At 49.4% G+C, this 19783-nt stretch overlaps 1 protein-coding gene across 2 annotated transcripts in view; it reads right to left on the bottom strand.

Annotated features, from left to right (window-relative positions):
* SH3PXD2B (SH3 and PX domains 2B) overlaps nucleotides 1-19783 on the bottom strand; it is a 103137-nt gene that overhangs the window by 19859 nt on the left and 63495 nt on the right. For both annotated transcript variants that reach the window (XM_086716204.1, XM_086716278.1), the window contains exons 5-8: nucleotides 17877-17968; nucleotides 13918-13943; nucleotides 5828-5962; nucleotides 1630-1734 (exon numbers count right to left, since the gene is read on the bottom strand). In XM_086716204.1, the coding sequence (XP_086572330.1) occupies nucleotides 1630-1734; nucleotides 5828-5962; nucleotides 13918-13943; nucleotides 17877-17968 (358 nt within the window). The remainder of the gene's footprint in view (nucleotides 1-1629; nucleotides 1735-5827; nucleotides 5963-13917; nucleotides 13944-17876; nucleotides 17969-19783) is intronic.

The following is a 19783-nucleotide window of genomic DNA, read 5'->3' on the forward strand; positions in this document are numbered from 1 at the left end:
CAGGCAGCATGTAGAGGTGAAGGGCAGAAGGCAGAGGTGAGAAGAAAGCACTCCCAGTGTCTGGAGGCAAAGGGGACGCTGAACGCGCGTTCCCGTTTAGGGGGAATTATTTCTGAGCCTACGCCAAGCCCCAGGTATCTTAAAAGGACCAACTTCCTGAGTATTAACCTTGAACTCGGGTGCAGAGGCCACCAGTAGATATAATTCTATTCCTAGCGTGACTTATAAAGAGGCACTAAAAGAAGGGAGAAGAAAAATGTGCAAACTTAGGAAAATGTGGGATCTCTCCACCTTTTAGCTGTGTGACCCCAAGCAAGTGTCTCTACCTTTCTTTTTTTTTAATTTTTTTTTTTCAACGTTTATTTATTTTTGGGACAGAGAGACAGAGCATGAACGGGGGAGGGGCAGAGAGAGAGGGAGACACAGAATCGGAAACAGGCTCCAGGCTCTGAGCCATCAGCCCAGAGCCCGATGCGGGGCTCGAACTCACGGACCGTGAGATCGTGACCTGGTTGAAGTCGGACGCTTAACCGACTGCACCACCCAGGCGCCCCAAGTGTCTCTACCTTTCTGAGCCTGTCTCCTCATCTATCAGATGGAGTTAACAATCAGTCTCTTACAGCGGGGTGCCCACAATGGTCATCATCAACTGCCTAAGGGAGCTACAGCTCTCATGCAGAACACCACAACCCCTGAATCTGAGTGGATTCTTTGAGTTGGCCCAGCCCCTCAGAGCTTGGGGGCCCCACAAAACCACCAGTAAAACGACATACGTTTTCGATGAGGGGTGCTGGCTATAATAAAACTAAACGCAAACCCACATATACGTTTTTTATTAACCTTTCAGCACAGAATTATCCCCCTTCTTGTCACCCTCTTTTCTGATAAACACAAAAAGTGGTTTTGTGCTTTCCCCCGAACAGTCAGCTAAAAGCCCAAATAGTCACCCCTGGGTAAGGCATAGTTATTGAATAACTGTTCCTAGTTATTTATTGTCTCCGGTTCTTTGCCAAATGCTTTGCATGTGGAATCTCCTTTAATTAAGAAAAAAAAAAATCTCACGGTACAGACACCATCATTTCCATTTTTAGAGGAGGAGGCTGAGGTGGAGAGAGGTTAAGGTGCTGGCCCAACTCAGCTAACTCACATTCAGGTCTGACTCTAAAACCCTTCGATTTATTAGCTAAGATGGACTCCTACTCTAGTCTCAGGAATGCTTCTAGTGGGGAAAACAGAGTCAGCTGGGCGTTAGCATTTTTGGCATTGTAGGAACCACCCTTCAGGACACCTGTAGGGTAAATTCTCCAGGAAACAGAAGTGTGCGTGGAGAGGGTCAGGCCTAATGCTGACACCCAGACTGGTCGCTGAGAAAGCACACGTTGATAGATACTTTCAGATGTCTTGCGAATGAGCTGGAAGGAGCCCAGCATCTTGGCCATCAGAATGGTTCGAGTGAGGAATAGTGAGGTGCTGGGGTGATCAGGCTGGGGCCCTCCTGGGGGTCCCATGGAAGTGTTAGGTCCCCAGCTCTGGCCAGCCTCACCTGGGTTGGCTTCCAAAGGCCCCTAAGGGTCTGCCTGCTGTTAGCCCCAACCCCACGGCAAGTGCAAGGCTCCAACTCCTTCCTACCTTCTTCAGGCTGTAGTGAAAACTCATCCTGCATACCATCCTGCCCTTCCAGGCAGGTTGCGGGGACCCAGCCTTGCTCTTCAGCCGTGCTGACAAACCACCAACCTGGAAAATGAGAGTGCAGACTGATGTTAGTTGGGTCAGATGTGAAGCTTGGGGGTCAGAGTATAATAATATGTTCAGCCACTATGAGTCCATGCTTAGGGTAAGGCAAAAAATTGCCATTTTGTCATGGAACACAGCTACCCATGTTAGCTGCCTGCTAACTGCTAAGAATAGCCTAAGAAGAAACCCACTTCTGGGGCGCCTGGGTGGTTAAGCATCGGACTTCAGCTCAGGTCATGATCTCACAGTTTGTGAGTTTGAGCCCCATATCGGGCTCACTGCTGGCAGCACAGAGCCTGCTTTGGATCCTCTGTTCCCCTCCCTCTGTGCCTGCCCCCCTTCTCTCTCTCTCTCTCTCTCCCTCTCTCACACACACACACACACACACACTCTCTCTCTCTCTCAAAAATAAATAAACATTAAAAAAAAAAAAAAAGAAGGGGCACCTGGGTGGCTGAGTTGGTTAAACGTCTGACTCTTGGTTTCTGCTCAGGTCATAATCTCATGGTTTTTTGAGTTTGAGCCCCACATTGGGCTCTGCGCTGACAGTGTGGAGCCTGCTTGGGATTCTCTGTCTCCCTCTCTCTCTGCCCTTCCCCTGCTCACGCTGTCTTTGTCTCTCTCAAAATAAATAAATAAACTTAAAAAGAAAGAAAGAAAGAAAAAAAAAACCCACTTCTGAGCTGGGACAGGGGAGAGAAAGGTCGTCCTGAATGGTGAGAGTAAAGAATGTAGCTATCTTCACTAAGGTATGCAAGGCACTAACCATTTTACTTACACTCTTTTATATAATCTTCAGATTATCATCCCCATTGCACAGATGAGGAAACTGAGGCTCCAAGAAGTCAGTACACTTGTCCAAGTTCCCATGGCTCAGGGCAAAGCTGCTATGTGCACCCAGGGCTAAGAGATACTGAAGCCACTGCCCTGATGACTTATCTGAGACACTGAGTTTGCATTTGCTCATGTCAAAGTAAATCTGGCTGCAGTGTAACTGAGAGGCCCCTCACCCAGACTCAGGTCCTCCTCCTTTCGAGAAGGGCTTGTACTCTGTGGCAGGCAGAACAGTGACTGGCCAAAGATGTCTGTGTCCTCATCCTGGGAACCTGTGCCTATGTTAAGGAACTAAGGTTGCAGGTGGTGGGATCAAGGTTGCAAAGCAGCTGAACTACAAATAGGGGGTTATCTGGGGTTATCAGGGTGGGCCCCATGCATTACAGGGGAGGCAGAAGAAGAGTCAGGGAGGTGTGGCTGCGGAGGAAAGACGAGAGAGGCACAGTACTGCTGGCTCTGAGGACTGGGGAGGGACCATGAGCCAAGGGATGGGGTGGCCTCTAGAAACTGATCGGAAAAGGCAGAGAAGCAAATCCTATCCAGAACCTGCAGACGGGAACTCAGCCCTGCCAACGCCTTGATGTTAGCCCAGTGGGACCCGATTTGGACTTGAGACCTACAGAACTGTAAGATAAATAATTTACGTGGTTCGAGGCCACTAAGTTTGTGGTACTTCGTCACAATGGCAACCGGAAATTAACACAGGGCCCAACAGGCTCTGCACAGTATAATGGAAAAACAGGATCTGCTCCCCAAGATCACATACCTCCAAGCCCTGGAGACCCCAAAAAAGAAGAGAAGGAAGGGGCAGCCTACTGAGTAGCCTTTCTGGTTTTACAGGGAGGCCTTTGCTTTTGACCTCCCTGACTTGGAAGTCACCTACTTTACTCGGCTGGACACTCCTTTTGCAATACAAGTTTTGGTGGCTGTGTGTGTGCGTGTGTGTGTGTGTGTGTGTGTGTGTGTGTGTGTGTGTGTGCGCTCGCGCGCGTGCGCAAGTGAATGGGGTGGATAAGTCTGTGGAAAACCAGAAATTAGAAGATACACCGTATGTCTTCCTAAGAACTCGTATCTGCCGGTATTTGTGTGGGGGTTCAGGAAACTCACTATATAACAATGACAGTAACGTGTGCCAGACTGTCACAGTGCTTGACATCTGACTGGCGGGATCCTCACAATAGCCCTACAAGCTGCCTACTATTACTGCCCCATTCTACAGATGAGGAAGCCGAGGCTCAGAGAGAGGCAGTGACTTGACTAAGGTCACAAAGAAAGTGGCAGAGCCAGGATTCATTCCTAGGCTGTCCTAGCCTCACAGTCTCAGCTCTTAACTCTGCACCAATGCCTCATGCATTGCTAGAGGGAGAGTAAATTGCCATGACCAGTTTGGAGACAATTTGGCAGGATCTTAAAATTCAAAATATGTGTACCTACGGTCCAGTAGTTCTATGTCTCATTGTCTAACCTAAAGAAACACCAGTGCGCACAGATATTCTATTCATGGTAGAGAAAAATATGGCTTATGTAGATCAACAGTAGGCAGATGTTAAGGGAATAAAAGCTGAATGTTGACTAAAAAGCATGCTGCAGATCAAAATGATCAAAAGGTACAGAATGATAACACTGGGGTTAAACTATAAAGTTATATCAACACACACAAAATGTTGTGTGTGTGTGCATATGGTTACGTATCTATGTATGGGCACACATGTAGACATACAGTTCACACACATACACACATGCACAAAGACACATATATACATATACGTATATGTACGTGTATACAGTTATCAAGAAGGATTCGGAGTGAACCGTTAGAGAGTCTATTTGGGGTTTTGAAAGGGGACTAATGTTGAAGCTAGTGGAAAAAGCAGATTTTAACTTTATGGTTGTTCTAAGAAGAATGTGTCCAGTATTACTTGGCTGGTAAAATACAGTTAAAAATAAATGTTGCCAGTTTTTTGGCCCCAGGAAGATTTCATTGTCTGCCTCCTTTCCCCTGCCGCCTTCTGGACACACCAGGCTTATCCTCAACACCCCATCCTGGCTTCCACTCTCCTCCCAGCCATGGAGTCTTCCCGACTTCACGCAAGCGGGCTGCCCAGAGGGGTGGGGGCTGCCTTCCTTAGTCCCTGAGGAGCACATATTCATTCCCAGGAATCAGAAAGTCACGTGCCCTTGGGGCCAGCTGGAATTGGTTTGGAATTCCAGCTCGGTAACCTGTCATGAGATCTGGGGTGAGTGACCACGTCACTTAGCGTCTTGTTTCTTTGGCTGTGATGCAGGGATGGTAGTTGCTATATTGAGTAATTAACGAGTTTGGTTGGCTAATGCAGATCTCATGACTGTGGTAACATGATTCAGATGCTGCTGCAAACACAGCTTTCCCTCTGTTTGTTGGCCGTTTGTTGGTCCTTAACTGGCCAATGGGGTGTCACAAAGACGGGCCTGCCAATCATATTATTAGGCAAGGTCACATTTTAGCCACAACAAAGCGGGTGGGTTTATGCCACTTTTTCCTGGAGAGGAGCTGCTCACCCCCTACTCCTTGCCCTTTTCTTTCGATAGTGCTGATGGCTACTCTGTGGCTAAGGAAGGCAACCGGGAGGGAAACCCACATCCTTGAGTACCTATTGTGTGCCAGGCACACTCTAGGCACTATCTCATTTGATCCTTACAATAGCTCTTTGAAGTAGCAGCGTTTTCTATTTTGTATATTTTGCATATGAGAGAATTGATGGTCTGAGAGGAGCAGCAAGCTGGACTGCTGTGAGGTGCAGAGTTGAGGCTCAGTGTCGGATCATACCACATTCCGTCCCAGACCTGGCCAGTGTACATGACCAGTGGCCCCCGTGATGACAGGTGGGCCGAAGAGTCAGGTGGCGTGTCCGTCCCACCAGAGCCTACAGCTGGCGGAGCCTTCGTGAAGACTCCCACGGTAATCAAAGGCAATGTTCCAGTGGAATGCTGGACTCCATGTCTCTAAGTGGCTTTGAAACCAGAAGACCCGTTCACGAAATGTGACCCTCAGAATAAATTGGTAACAACGGACCCAACAGGATGCTGGCGAGTTGTGACCAAGGGGGATATCTGAGCACCGTGATCAAACAGAGGCAGCTTTCTAAGAGGTTGTCAGCTGGATCTGTGGAAACGGCCCAGCTCAGATCAGCGATCGCTGTTTCTGTGTTTGTAAACATCTCCTGTCCTAGGGGCTCGGGGACAGCGTAGGGCCGGGAGGGAGATGGTTTAGTTCTCCTACCTGACTCGTTCTTCTCGATGATGTCCACCACCTGCCCCACGCTGAGGCTGATCTCCGAGCTCTCCTGCTTCTGGTAGTCTGCCACCACCACATACTGCTCCAGGACCATGGGGTCCACTGAGGTCAGGTCACCCCCTGTGGATACAAAACCCACATGCAACCACTGCCCACACGTGAAGGAGCGAGAGCCAGGGGAGAAGGGTGGGTCAGGAGAATATTCCAAAGAGAGAAAGAAGCTATCATAGGACTTACCTTGAGGGTCACCTCATCCATTCCTTCCTGCATAATTTGCTCGTGCAACCACCAAAATTTACCAAATACCTATTCTATGCAGACACTGTGCAAGGCACTGGGGATTCAGAGTTGGTCAAGATATGGTACCTGCCTTGAAGAAGCAGACAGCCTGATGGGAAAGTGCATTCATGCATACCAATCCTTCCTTCCATCCATTTATCCGTCCATCCACCCGCCCATCCAAAATCACTCATCTTGTAATTCAGGAAGTCACCAGTGATGTTCCAGACCCTCTATTAGGTGCTGCGGGTACTAAAGTGAATGAAACAGACATGACTCCCAGTCTCAAGGACGTTAACCTAGTTGGGGCACATAAACAAATGTACATCATGACAAGTATACAGGATAATAGAAGTATTAATTTTTGATAGCTACATTGCTGGAAACAACCAGGAAGCTGGACCAAGACTGGGAAAGGGGATGCCACATTCAATGGGGTGGTGAACAAGACCTCCCTAAGACAGGGGCATGAACAGGAGACATGAGAGGATGGGGAAAGAACGGTGCAGGCAGACTCTTGGATGGGAAAGGGCCCGGAGCCTTCTAGGAACTGGGAGGAGGGCAGGGGACTGAAGTCTAGTGAGTGAGGACAGCAGTCCCGTATGAAGACACACAGGCAGGCAAGGGCCAGAGCAGGCAGATAAGAAGTTTGGATTTTTTTCACCCTCAAGTAGAAAGCCAGTAGAGGACTTGAAGAAAGGAATGACAAGTACAAATTTACATCTTTAGAAAGAGAATTCTGGCTGCCACACGGAGCCCGGAAAGAAAGCAGGAAACCAGACGGAGACCAGCTGTCAGGCAGGAGACGGCGGTGGCTTTGGACCATGGCAGTGGCAGTGGGAGAGAAGGGTGTGGACAGGTGCACCAGGAGAGGCAGTTTCCACAGGACGCGGTGGATGGTGCCCTCTGGAGTTGTGTGGTCCTGGTTAAGCAGTAAATCACACCTGCCTAACAAAAGAAAAGATATTGCAGACTATGGCTGATGTAAAGGGAAATCTGCATTCAGAGACTCCAAAGAGAAGGGAATGGCCCTCTTAGAGCAGCAGACGGAATGCGGTGGGAGGGCAGCCTGACATTTCTGGCCACGGGGTCTTCATTTTCTGCAAGTCCTGATTCACAGCATTTCCTCCTATTGTTTCCATAAACAACTGAAATAGCCAGGGAATCCCACCTCTCTGTGTCCAAGCACACCCGGTAACGGAGTGGTGTGCGAGGGCCAGGCCACCCTGAGCCCGTTTTGTGCATCTCTTCCCAGCTCTGTTGGGTGGCGCCTTGCCGGTAGCTTGAAATTGGCCACCGTGGGAGTATTTACACCATGGATATTGGCAAATGCTACAAAGCAGGGCTTTCGATCAGAAAGCTGGTTGTGAAGTATTTACCAGCACGCCAGTGCCCTCCAGCCTCCGGCATCCAGAAAGAGCACAAAAGCCCTTTGTCAGCACCATGCGCTCTGAATTTTTGATGTGGGAAGCTAGAATAGGGCATTGTAGCAGGGTGAAGCGTTACTGCCTCTTGGCTCTGTGACTGAGGCCAGTGCCTCTTCCCAGCTGAGGTTGATGGAGGGAAACAGGAGTGGGAGGGTCCCAGGGCCACCCTGGGTAGAGAAAGCACGGGAACAGAGAAAGAGCAGAGGAGAGAGAGGGAGATGTAGGCTGAAGGTTCGGGAGAGGGTCTGGAGGGAAGCAGCCCCACATGAATGCCTGTCACATCACACGTAAACTGTATGGCCGCACACCATACATAAACTATGTCAACACAACCACCTGGAAGGTGGCTACTACCTTGTTTTACAGACACGAAAAGAGAGGCCCGGAGATATCAAGTGACTTCCCTCGGGTCCCACAGCTGGATGGTGACAAAGCCAGACTTGAATCAGGTCCACCTGGCTCAAAGGCTCCCAGTGTGGGGGTAGGTGAGGAAAGAAAAGACGCTAGGGAAGGAAGTGTGGTCTGAGGCCCGCTTGCTTTCCTTCCCTGTGGGTTCCCATGAGCACCTGTGAGCACCCCCAGGGACCAGTAAGGCCAAGTTTTATTTCCTTGTGTCTCTCAGGGGTATCTTCTCTCCTCCAGCACCTCTCCTGAGGCTGGCCTGCAGGGCTGACTTCCTCACTGCCTTGCACAACAGTCCACCCCAGCCAGCCCAGCTGGGCTTTCAGTCGCCTTCGAGCAAGCTGGTTATTGCCCCTCCCGCTGCCCCCGCTAGATAATAAGCTCTGGACAGCGGAAGTCTTGATGGTGTCCTGAACCACCTGGCACTGGGCCCACAAAGATCCTACCACGTGAGTGAATGGAGGTAGATTCTGGCTTGCTGGAGGCTCCTGGCCATTGAGAGCTGGGGACAATTTCCCCAGGGAATGCAAGAGGTAGAGACTCCAGAGTCTAGAGTTTTTACCCCGGGATATAGCCTGCCTTGGGGATCACAATCCCAGGAATGCAGCTACTCTTCTGATTTGGCCCTCTGGTGGGCTGTATCCAGGCCAACTGTGTTTCTCTGTGCCTTAACTTGAGAGAAAGAACTGGAGAAGACAGGAGAAAAGTATCCACTTCACAGTCAGGTTGGAACTTGTGCCCACTGCTCAGGTGCCCAGGGTCTTCCGGGCAGGAAGTCAGGGGGCTGGTGGAGTCACAGTGCGGCTGTACTCATGCCTGGGGGTTCTCTGCTGCCACCTGGAGGCAGGTCGGTATTCTTTGTCACAGAGCCACAGGTTTGATGCGGGTGGACCTTTTTAGCGCTTTGTCACCTGACTTTACTCACATCCTCTGCACCAGGGACTGAGTGAGGCTTCTTTGGGATGGTGGTGGTGGTGGGTGGGGGGAGGGGGGAAATGACACTTATAACTGGTCTCTATCCTGCCCCTCCGGTCTGTCCTCCATATTGCAGAGTGCTTGCTTCAAAAATGCTACTCTGATCATGCCTCTCCCTGCTCAGCACCTGCTGTGGCTCCCCACTGCCCTCAGGTTCTCTACAATCTGGACTCTGCTGGCCTTTATGGCCGTGTCTTTTGGCTCTCTCATCCCTGGTGTACCTAGAAAACAGCATAGGCTGTTTTCAGGATGCCTTTTCCTCTCCTCTGCATTCACATGGGAACCACCTATTCTTAGCCTCCTAACTCGTCTCTTGCCCCAGCCTTGACTGCTACGATTTGCTCTGGACACAGCAGCTATAGTGATCCTTTCAAAAGATGTGTAAGATCATGTTCCCCAAAGGTCAAGACCCTACAGTGGCTCTGCCTCACTCAGGAAAAGCCCGGTGGCCCATGGGGCCCTGCCTGATCTCTCTGACCATTTCTTCTCCACTGTCCCCGATATGGCATAGGAAATTGCATGGTTCAGCGTCCTGCTCAAGTGGTATCTCATCAACGGAACCTTCTCTTGACCTAATTTTATTTTGCCATAGAGTTAAAAAAAAAAAAACACAGAGTCTGTGTAGTCACTAGTTTTCCTGTCTGTTTTCCCACTCTAGAACATAAGCCCCATGAGTGCAGGCTCTTGTTTAGTGTTGGACTCCCTGCCCAAAGGCTCACAGGCCCATGTGGTCTGCTTTGGTGCAAAGGGAATTTGGAAAGTTGTTCTATTTTTATAGGGTTGTAAAGGAGAAGGAGAGGAAGAGGAAAAATTATTATTGACAGAACCTGTATGTGGCCTGCAAACCCTAAAATATTTGCTTTCTGGCCCTTCAGAGAAAAAGTTTGCCAACATCTGGCCTAGAATGTGAAGGGCACCTACTAGGCTCAATGAACATCTGAAGGAAAAAAAAAAAGAATATTCTAAAACTCATCCTTGGCAGACTTCCTTCCTCAGAAAGAAATGAAAATGTCTTCCTTTGCCATACCTACAACATCTCATTTTCTTTATCCTCCTATTCGTTCTACCAGACTGTAAGAAGGCTTCCCACATCTTGTTTACCTTTGCATTCCCTGGGGGCCTAGAGTACTGTCAGGTACACAGTAGGTGCTTGGTAAACATTTAATCAACAACTGCGTCTGTCCTGTTCACTTGTCACTTAGCACAGACACTCAACAGATATTTGTGGACTGAATCGACAAATGATGAAGGGAAACTTCTAGAAACTCTTTGCTTTGCATGGCGCCAGGCCTCCTCCTGTGTTGAGAGTTACAGAAGGCACCTGTCCATCTTATGGGCAACCAAAGACTGTTCCTTCTTGCCTACAAGTAGGGACAGAGCTTTGATTAAGTCAGGGTCCAGTTAAGTATGGGTGCTCTGTCCAAAAAGTTAATTGTTGCCACCCAGTTTTAACAACTGATGGTGGTACACCTGTACAATATAGTTTTCAGGAATCTGATCAATGGAGTGATCTATTCATTTCTGCACCAACTCTCCCAACCATGCTGCCAAGGGGATTTGGGAGAACCAACAGCAGTGACAGAATCAGAAAATCACGGGACTCACTGCAAACAAGACACAAATCCAGGAAGTGAGGAGGTCAGGGAGCAAGGGTTAGGACTCTGGGCTGGCCATGAGCAGATCTGGTACTGGCACAGGGCTCAGGGCTGGCACTTCCTCCAAGACTCGCTCAGGGGCCACGTCTCTGTCTTACATCTCCTTCTTCTTCTTCTATGACAGCAGCTTTTATACCAAAGTGCCCTGCCATTAAGTGGTTCAGAAAAAAGTGCATGGGGCTGCCTTTCCAGCAGTTCTTTTGCCTTCATTTTACCCAGAGCACTCAACTTATGAAAACCTCATTGGTTTGACTACCAGAATTCTCACACTAGGCTTCAAGCCACACTAGGCTTCAGGCTTTAGGTGGACACCTACCGGTGGACAGCGATATTGCACCCAAGCTCTATAATGCATGTAATAGCAATACCTCAAGTTGATGCAGGTAGTAGCTAAGTACTAGGAGCTACAAGTTTGAAATCAAAGTGTTCCTAGGTAAGCAGTGTCATTCTTGTGGTCCAGCAGGAATAAGAGAAGGAAAAGGTCAGCATAAAGGAGGAGATTCGACAGCAGAAGGGTGATTTTGACATTGAGGAAGTGCTATAACATATTCTCAAGAGGTACAGTGCCTAATCTACCACAGAATTTCCTAGTTGGGATGTTTTGATTCATGATGACATGTTTTGAATTTTATTAAAAATTTTTTTAATGTTTATTTTTGAGAGAGCGAGCAAGCAGGGGAGGGGCAGAGAGAGAGGGAGACACAGAATCTGAAGCAGGCTCCAGGCTCTGAGCTGTCAGCACAGAGACCAATGTCAGGGTCAAACTCATGGACCACAAGATCATGACCTGAGCCGGAGGTGTATGCTTAACCGACTGAGCCACCAGGTGCCCTGACTTGTTTTGAATTTTAAAGATAACTGCCATGGACTGAATTCTGTCCCTCTAAAATTCATATACTGAAGCTTTAACTCCCATGGGATGGCATCTGGAGGTAGGGCCTTTGGGAGGTAATTAGGTTTCGATGAAGTCATGAGGGTGGGGCCCCCAGGATGGGGCTAGTGCCCTTACTAGAAGAGACACCAGAGGGCTCGCTCTTGCTCTCTCTCTGCCATGGGAGGACACAGAGAGAAGGCAGCAGCCTAGAAGCCAGGAAAAGGGCTCTTGCCAGAACCTGATAATGCCGGCACCTTGATCTCAGACTTCCAGGCTCCATACTTGGAAAGAAATAAGCTTCTGTCGTTTAAGCCACTCAGTCAATAGTTTTTTTGTTTTGGCAAAATATAGTGAGCAATGATAAAGTGGGATTTTCTTTCCAGAAATTGACCATACTGCCAGTCTTACTGGAAGAGCCAGTAAATCAGAGTATACTTCAATAAGTAAAGGGTAGAAAAATCAAGAAGAAAGACGCTCCTTAAATAATCAGATGACCTCTTAAATTTTGGTGGGAGGATTTTTTTCTTGCAAGAGGAGCAGAAGTTGAGACCACATTAGCCAAAGTCTGCTGGCAAATTCTGGAGACAGGTGAGCTTTCTTCAGTTCAGAGTACCAGCACAGAAATCTCTGGGTTTGGGCTGTCGACCTTAAATCCCTTTCACACTCAATCAAGAAGGCCATTACTAACACAGAGGAAGAGTTCAAAGGTCAGATAAAAAAATAAGGCTCATCTCCGCATGGGTCCTTAGTCTGAAAAGAAAAATGTTATTTTCCATCCAGCTGAACTATAAATAAATCCACCCCTCCATCATTGCAGGTGAATGATGTAATAGTCATCACCACAAATTAGAGCTTCTTCTCTCTTTTCCAGACCAGTCCCCTCATCAAGCCTGTTCCGACCGGACACTTTGGTTTTTGCAAACTAGAGCTGTCTCTTTCCTCTCTTCCTTCAGCCTTTCCCTCCAGGAAAAGTCTCTGCACACTCAAAGCCAGAAACCCTTGTGATCAGCCCAAGAGTTCCTCTTCTCCTCTCTGTTCTTTTCTAAGAAACGTATCATTATCCTCAGAGCCCAAGGGCCGTGCACAGCTTGAACAGGATGCCATGGCTCTGGCCAGTACTTATTAAACGCAAAGTGCAGCTCTAAACAGACTGGCTGGGGAAAGGCGGGCGTTCGTTCCAGACACGAGACCTTGAGGCAGAGACCTAGCTCCTCTCTACTTTCCCTTGCAAGCACAGCTTGGGCCCTGTAAAGCTGACCACAGGCCCTGTACCCAGGGGGCAGTAAAGGGACCAGGACTACTGAATTTGGAATTTCTACTGATGCTGGACAGGGACATCCATGTGCTTTGAATTAATGGCAGCAGTATAAAGACGGCAGCAAACACGTATCACTTAAAATGTGCCAGGCACTGGTCTGAGTGCTTTATACATATTACTATAAATCCTACAATAACCCTCCAAGATGGATTGCTATTATTATCCCCCATTTTACAGATGAGGAAATGGAGGGCCACGAGGGGAGGCAGGCATCCTTTTTTACTTCTGGGATCTCTGCTTGGCCCTTCTCTCCCCACAGCATTATCAATGCCCTCAAACTTCCTGGAGTCCTAGATACATAAAAGAACTTGGAATTCTGGAAGCTCTGAGGACCATGCTGGCTCCAGGTGTGGTGGTGTGGGTAGGGGACTCTGCAGATATGGGGGGGTGGGGGGCAGATAATACTGGGTTTGCAGAAGAAAAGGTTGGACTATTGTGAGTCTAAAGTTATCAACCCCAGGCCTGCGATGACTCAATCATTCCTCTGTGCATACCTAAATCCCCCCCTTCTCTTTTCCCATCACTGCTCTAGGGAGCGGAAGGGGTGCTGGGAAGGAAGGGAACTGGTGCCCGGGAGAAGGGAGTGAGTGCCAGAGGTGGTGGGAAGAGTGGCCCTTATTGCCCAGCAATAACAGCAGCCCAGAGGCTGGGCCCAAACCTGTGCCTCCCGCCTGCGCACCTCCCCGCAGCCCTAACTGCCCCTTCGCTCTGTGGAAAGCTCCCGTTCACTCTTTAAGACCCAGTGTCCCTCCTTTTGTGACCCCTTCCGACACCTGAGAAGAATGCTCTTAGCTGTGAGTCACCACATTCCTCTGTCTACAGCAGAATAAAGGTATTTAACCCCCTACAGGTGGTCAGGAGCTATCGGGCTCCCCTATTCCTCTGAGGCATTCTCAGGGAAAGACAGCAGGTCTTATCCACTCTAACTTTTTGACACAGGATGCAACAACCTCCAACACTTTTTTTTGGAAAACAGGCTGGGGTATCAACCAATCAATCAAGCATCAACCCATCCATCCACCCATCCACCCACCCAGTCCCATGCTGTATCCCTCAGGCAGTGCCCAGGGACTGGCAACCATCGGTGCAGAGTAGGGGTATGCTCACCATTGAATGAATAGGAGAAAATGGAAAAATATTCTTACCAGATTTCTTTTTCCCAACATGCTCCCTGCACAGGAAAGAAAGGGGTGGGAGAGAATAACAAGTCAGTACTGTTATATAGCGACACGAGTTATTGCATTAGGAAACGGAGATTCTCCATTCCACATCATCTCCAGTGAATGAAGAAAAGCCAAGTCAGCCCCAGGGACCCAGACTCTTCAAAGAAGAAAGAACTCCTTTTCATTTACTCCTTTTGCCTGATAAGTGCTTCGGTGCCCTGGGGACTAGCATCTCCACTCTATTTGTAGAGTAGGGGGCCCTGGGGAGGAGCTGATGTGGGGGCATGCAGTATAAAAGCAAGAGTAGGCCCCCATGTTGCACTGAGCCTGATGCGCACCTCGTCAGGCACAGCAGAGGCCCTGTCCCACCTCCTGGGGGTGCCCTGAGCCATATACACGAAGCAGAAAGCTCTTGGCAGTAAGTGGTGAGGGGAACACACTATAACACTGGGTAGGAGTCTGGATAGCAGTGAAGAAAACACATCTCCCTCGTGGTGACAGAGAGAACACTACCGTGGGCTAGAATTCACACTGAATAGTGAGTAATGTATTTGTCAACCCTTGTATTTGTCAACCACATCAGAATGTGTACATACCGCTGCATCACAAATACAGTATGACAAATCAGGGTTTACACATACTTTTTAAGTAAATTATCCCAGTAGTAAAAAGGTTTCCAATGCTATAAAGAGAAAAGGGAGGTGACAGGGTGGTTGGGTTGAGACAGATGTTGTGGTGGCAATAACATTAGCCAAATGTTATTACCATATGCCAGTACCCTGCTAGATACTGTTTAGTTCACTCACTTAACACTCAGAACAGCCCTTGGGAATAAGTACTCTTTTAATGCTTATTTTATAGATGAGGAAAATGAGGCCCAGAGAGGTTAGGTAACTTGCCTAAGGCTACAGAGCTAGTAAGTAGCAAGCGGAAGCCAGATCTACCTACCTAATTTTTGTTTTATGTTTATTTATTTTTGAGAGAGAGAGAGAGAGAACGCGAGCAAGCAGGCGAGGGGCCGAGAGAGAGGTGGACAGAGGATCGGAAGCAGGCTCCGCGCTGAGAACAGAGAGCCTGACACGGGGCTTGAACTCACTAACCGCGAGATCACGACCTGAGCCGAAGTCAGACACTTAACCAACCAAGCCACCCAGGCGCCCCAGATTTACCTAATTCTCAAAAATTGAGCTATCATTCACACATCATAAAATTCATTGTTTTAAAGTGTAGAGTCCACTGGTTTTTGGCATCTTCGCAAGGTTGTGCAATCATCACCCTAATTCCAAAAAAATATTCATCATTGCATAGGGAAGCCCTGTACCTATAATGGTCACTTGCTATCCCCACCCCTCCGAGTAGCTGGCAAACACTAATTTGCTTGCTGCCTTTAATGACTGGTCTATTCTGGACGTTTCATATGAAAGGGATCATACAGCAAGAGGCTTTTTGTGATGGCCTTCTTTCGGGTGGAATGTTTCCAAGGGCCATCCATGTTGTACCATGTGTCACTATTTCATACCATCTGATGGCTGAATGCTATTCCCTCATGTGGGTAAACCACACTTTGCCGATCTGCTCATCAGCTGATGGGCGTTTGGGTTGTTTCCGCTTTTTGTCCATTATGAATATGTATCTATCAACATCTGAGCTGAGGTCAGATTCTTAACTGACTGAGCCACCCAGGGCCCAAATTTAGTCTCATTTTACAGTCTGGCTTTTTAGCCACCGTGTAATGATGCTTTCACCGTTATCTTGGAAGGGGGTGAGGGGGCTCAGACAATCCCCTGAGCCTGGGGCCACACTCCTGTGCAGCTGGGAGGAGTTGGGCAGGGCCCCAGTGCTGGGCTGCGCAGGTCGGTCGTGATGTCCCCTGGCCAGGCACTACCTCAGTGGGGCTAAACTTCATCACCCGTGCGTGGGGGGTTGGGGGGTGGTGGTGGTTGAGAGCTACGGAGGAATAATGTAGCTCAGGCTTCCTGGCACTTGCTGTGGAGACACTGCTGGTCAGAGCGCTGTATCTGGACCGCCCCAGTGAACCCTCACGACAATCCTCGAGGGTTACTCCATTTCACAGACGGAGACACGGAGGCCCAGGGAGGCGAAGCACCTCAGCCAACATCAGAACCCAGGAGACCTGGCTGGGGCCCACTCTCCTGCCCGAACCCTGGCCTGGCCAGGGGCAGGGGGGGCTGCAGCTGGGGCAGGGGGCTGGGGGCAGGAGGGGGCTCTTGGTTTCCAGCAGCAGCAGCAGCAGCATGTGTGGGCTCACGTAGGCACATTACCTCTCTGTGCGACATGCCTGGCAAGGTCCCAAGTTTTCCCGTGCACGGCAGCAAAAACCTTCCTTTAACAGCACCATTTGGAATCCATCTCCTGTCTGCCTCAAGACTGCTGGGAAAGACCCCCAGTCTCCACCTTCAGCCCTGACTCGGGAACGAGCTTCAGGAGGCTGACCAAGGGACCAGCTGCTTTGCTGCTGTTCATTCCTCCCTAAGCCAACAACCGAGGCCCACCAGGGACTGCCTGAGGGGCCCCAGAGCCATCCCCTGGGCCCTCAGCAACCCTCCTACCTTCCCCTTCAAAGCCCGCTTTAAAGACAGGAAGACGTCACCAGGTAAGTACCTGCCGCGTGCCAGACTCTCCTTTATCGGCAGGGTGGTGTTCAAGCCTCACAACCACGATGCGATCAAGGTCAGCCAAGCCCACCTTGCTGATGAAACAGAAGCTCAAGGAAGTCAAGACGCTTGTTCAAGGGGACAAGTAGGAAAAGGAAACAGAAATTGGGAACTTTTCCTTCTTTCCAGGAAGCCTCTTGGAACTAGATACATATCCTCCAGCAGGATGCTGGTTAGCTGCCGTAGCTGTTACTTTGTGCTTTCTTTGGTACAGTCCAGGCTATGTTTTGTATTTTTAGTGGATGTTCTATTGGTGTGCGTGTGTGTGTGTGTGCACGTGCGCTCTCTCTCTCTCTCTCTCTCTCTCTCTCTCTCTGGTCAAAGAGCCTGGCTGGCACTTCTCAGCCCTTCCTGACAGGTGCTGTCTCTTGCTCCTAGGACCCCATGACGGCCCTGCACCTGTAGGCTGGTCTCCCCTTCCCTCATGGCGACTGCAGACACACATGGTGGTCTCCCCCACAACAAAACTTGTCAAAAAGCACTATGTGCATATCACTGTCTCACTGGCGGGGCATATGGTGCCATCAACTCCTGGTATGTGAAAGCTAGAAGGCAGGTGAGGAAATTCTTTGCCGCATGCCCCAAGCAGTGGGGACTATCGGCTGTGCAAGGACAGGCGCCAGGAAGCGCCGTCTGTCTGCTGTAGGGGCTGTGGTGAACATTCTGGATAGCACTGGACCCTGGACGACCAAGATCAAATCCCAGCCCTGGCCCCGTAACCCTGAGCGGGTCTTGTCACTCACCCGTCCATCTCCCTCACGGTCCTGAGCACATTCACCCTTGTGGGCAAGGCACTGGGATGAATCTCCTGCACAGGCCCTGCCTCAAGGGCCCGTAGCCTCCTGTTTCTAGCATGCTCCATGCGTTCTGTAGTTAAGTGTGGATCTGTAGGGGGTTCCTTCCCTGGGAGGGCCACATGGAGCAAGGCCCCACCAGGGCTCAATCAATGGGATCCAGCACAATTTTTACTTTGCTTTAGCGGCGTCTGGGTGGCTCAGTCCGACTCTTGATTTTGGCTCAGGTCATGATCCCAGTGTCGTGGGATTGAGTCCCACATCAGGCTCTGTGCTGAGTGCAGAGCCTGCTTGGGATTCTCTCTCTCCCTCTCTTTTTGCCCCTCTGCCCCACTCGCATGTTCTCTCTCTCTCTCTCTCAAATTAAGAGAAAATCTTTACTTCGCTATACTCCCGTTCTTCCTGGGGCTGGCCTGGCAGCAGGGATGGCTGTGAGGGCACACTCTGGGAAGCTGTACACACGCCAACTTACTCTTTGGGGGGATTCAGGTCCTCAGGTCTTGTCTCAAAGAACTGCAGCACCTCGTCACACTGAGAGATATAGGGGGGCAGCTGGATCAGGGCCTGGAGAAGAGACACAAGTGAGTCCAGGGGAAGGAAAGGGGTGTCAGGAATGCAATGAGCCAGGGGTTCTCAAACTTGGGTATGATCAGAATCTCTTGGCGGGGGCGGGGGGAGTGTGTGAAAACAGCTGGGGACCAGCCCCAGATTTTCTGATTCAGTAGATCTGGGGTGGGGCCTGAGAATGTGCATGTCTGACACCTTCTCTGGTGCTGCTGCTGGTTTGCGGACCGCACACACACATGCGTGCACACACACGCACTCTGTATACACACACACACACGCGCGCACGCGCATTATGGGCATATCTGAACAAATAACATGCACACATTTAGATAAAACACTCAACTATGGACTTCATGCCACGTCATCATTCTTACACAACTTCGTCTCTACTGGATATTGGGTGTCTACTGCACAAATGTATCCTACTTTACCAACCCAGCTGCCTAGTGGTGAATGCTTAGCTTGTTTCCAACACGCCCGCATGGATGTCTTAACTCACAGATCTGCAGTTTTAAGTGAAGGCGCAGCTTTAGGATTTGGGTAGAGGTTCGAAGTTCCCAAGTTATGGGGCACGTGGGTGGCCTAGTAGATTAAGCATCTGACTTTGGCTCAGGTCATGATCTCACGGTTCATGAGTTTGAGCCCCACATTGGGCTCGCTGCTGTCAGCACAAAGCCCGCTTTGGATCCTCTGTCCCCCCTCCCCCACTCACTCTCTTAGATAAATAAAAAAAAATTTTTTTTTAAGTTTTACTTTTTTATTTTTTTTAATGTTTATTTCTGACAGAGAAAGAGAGAGAGAGAGAATAAGAGAGGAGAGCAGAGAGAGGGAAACACAGAATCTGAAGCAGGCTCCAGGCTCTGAGCTGTCAGCATAGAGCCGGATGTGGGGCTCGAACTCACAAACCATGAGACCATGACCTGAGCCAAAGTCGGACACTTAACTGACTAAGCCACCCAGGTGCCCCCCCCCCCAAAAAAAGTTTTAAAGAAAAGAAGTTCTGAGGTTACTGAGGGGTTGAAACATCTGGTATCTCCCACTGCCCGAGTCATATAAATCTGCCATCCCAGCTCATCAGTTAAAGGACCCTCAGAGGTGTGCCAGCGGATTGGATAAGGAGTGGGAAGAAAGCACAAATGGGACTAGGTGTTGTGCTAATTTACCTACCAATAGGTATCCATTCATTGATTCAACAGACATGATCTTTGTGCCCAGAACTGCATGGTTTCTGTGTCCAATACAAGAAGTATAGGGTACATCCTGATCATGAAGGGATTTGAAACTAAGACATGGCTCCACAACGAATAAACAGCTCAGCTTAACAAATCTATTTAAGCCCCTTCTGGCGCAGCTCCTGAGGACGCGGATCTGTGTGCAGTAATGCAGCTTCGTGCACGCATTTTATTACAAACTTCTATGCAGGGAGGGCGCCTGGGCCCATGCACACATTTGAATAGCACAGGCCATTCTGCCAGCCCACAGTCATGCTCTGGAGTGGGCAGGACTCCCGTACCCCCTTACCATGCTGAGTGTGAGCTGGGCGTGGAAAAATCGTGTCTTGTATTTTCTACATGACAAGCCTCCATAAACTCACCTCCCATTCATCCCCTGCAAAGTGACTCCCCCCCCCAACCCTGCTACAGGGCTGTGATGGACTAATGGGGAGACGGATGCAGGGGAGGTCTCCAATGGCACCCTTCTTGGAGCCTCAGGAGGTATTCTGAGTTATTTTTCTGGTTTTTAAAAAGTTAAAAAAAATTTTTTTTTAACTTTATTCATTTTTGAGAGACAGAGAGAGACAGAGCGTGAGTG

Source organism: Puma concolor, chromosome A1, assembly GCF_028749965.1.
Source record: "Puma concolor isolate L17-30 chromosome A1, mPumCon1.1.hap2, whole genome shotgun sequence".
NCBI lineage: Eukaryota > Metazoa > Chordata > Mammalia > Carnivora > Felidae > Puma > Puma concolor.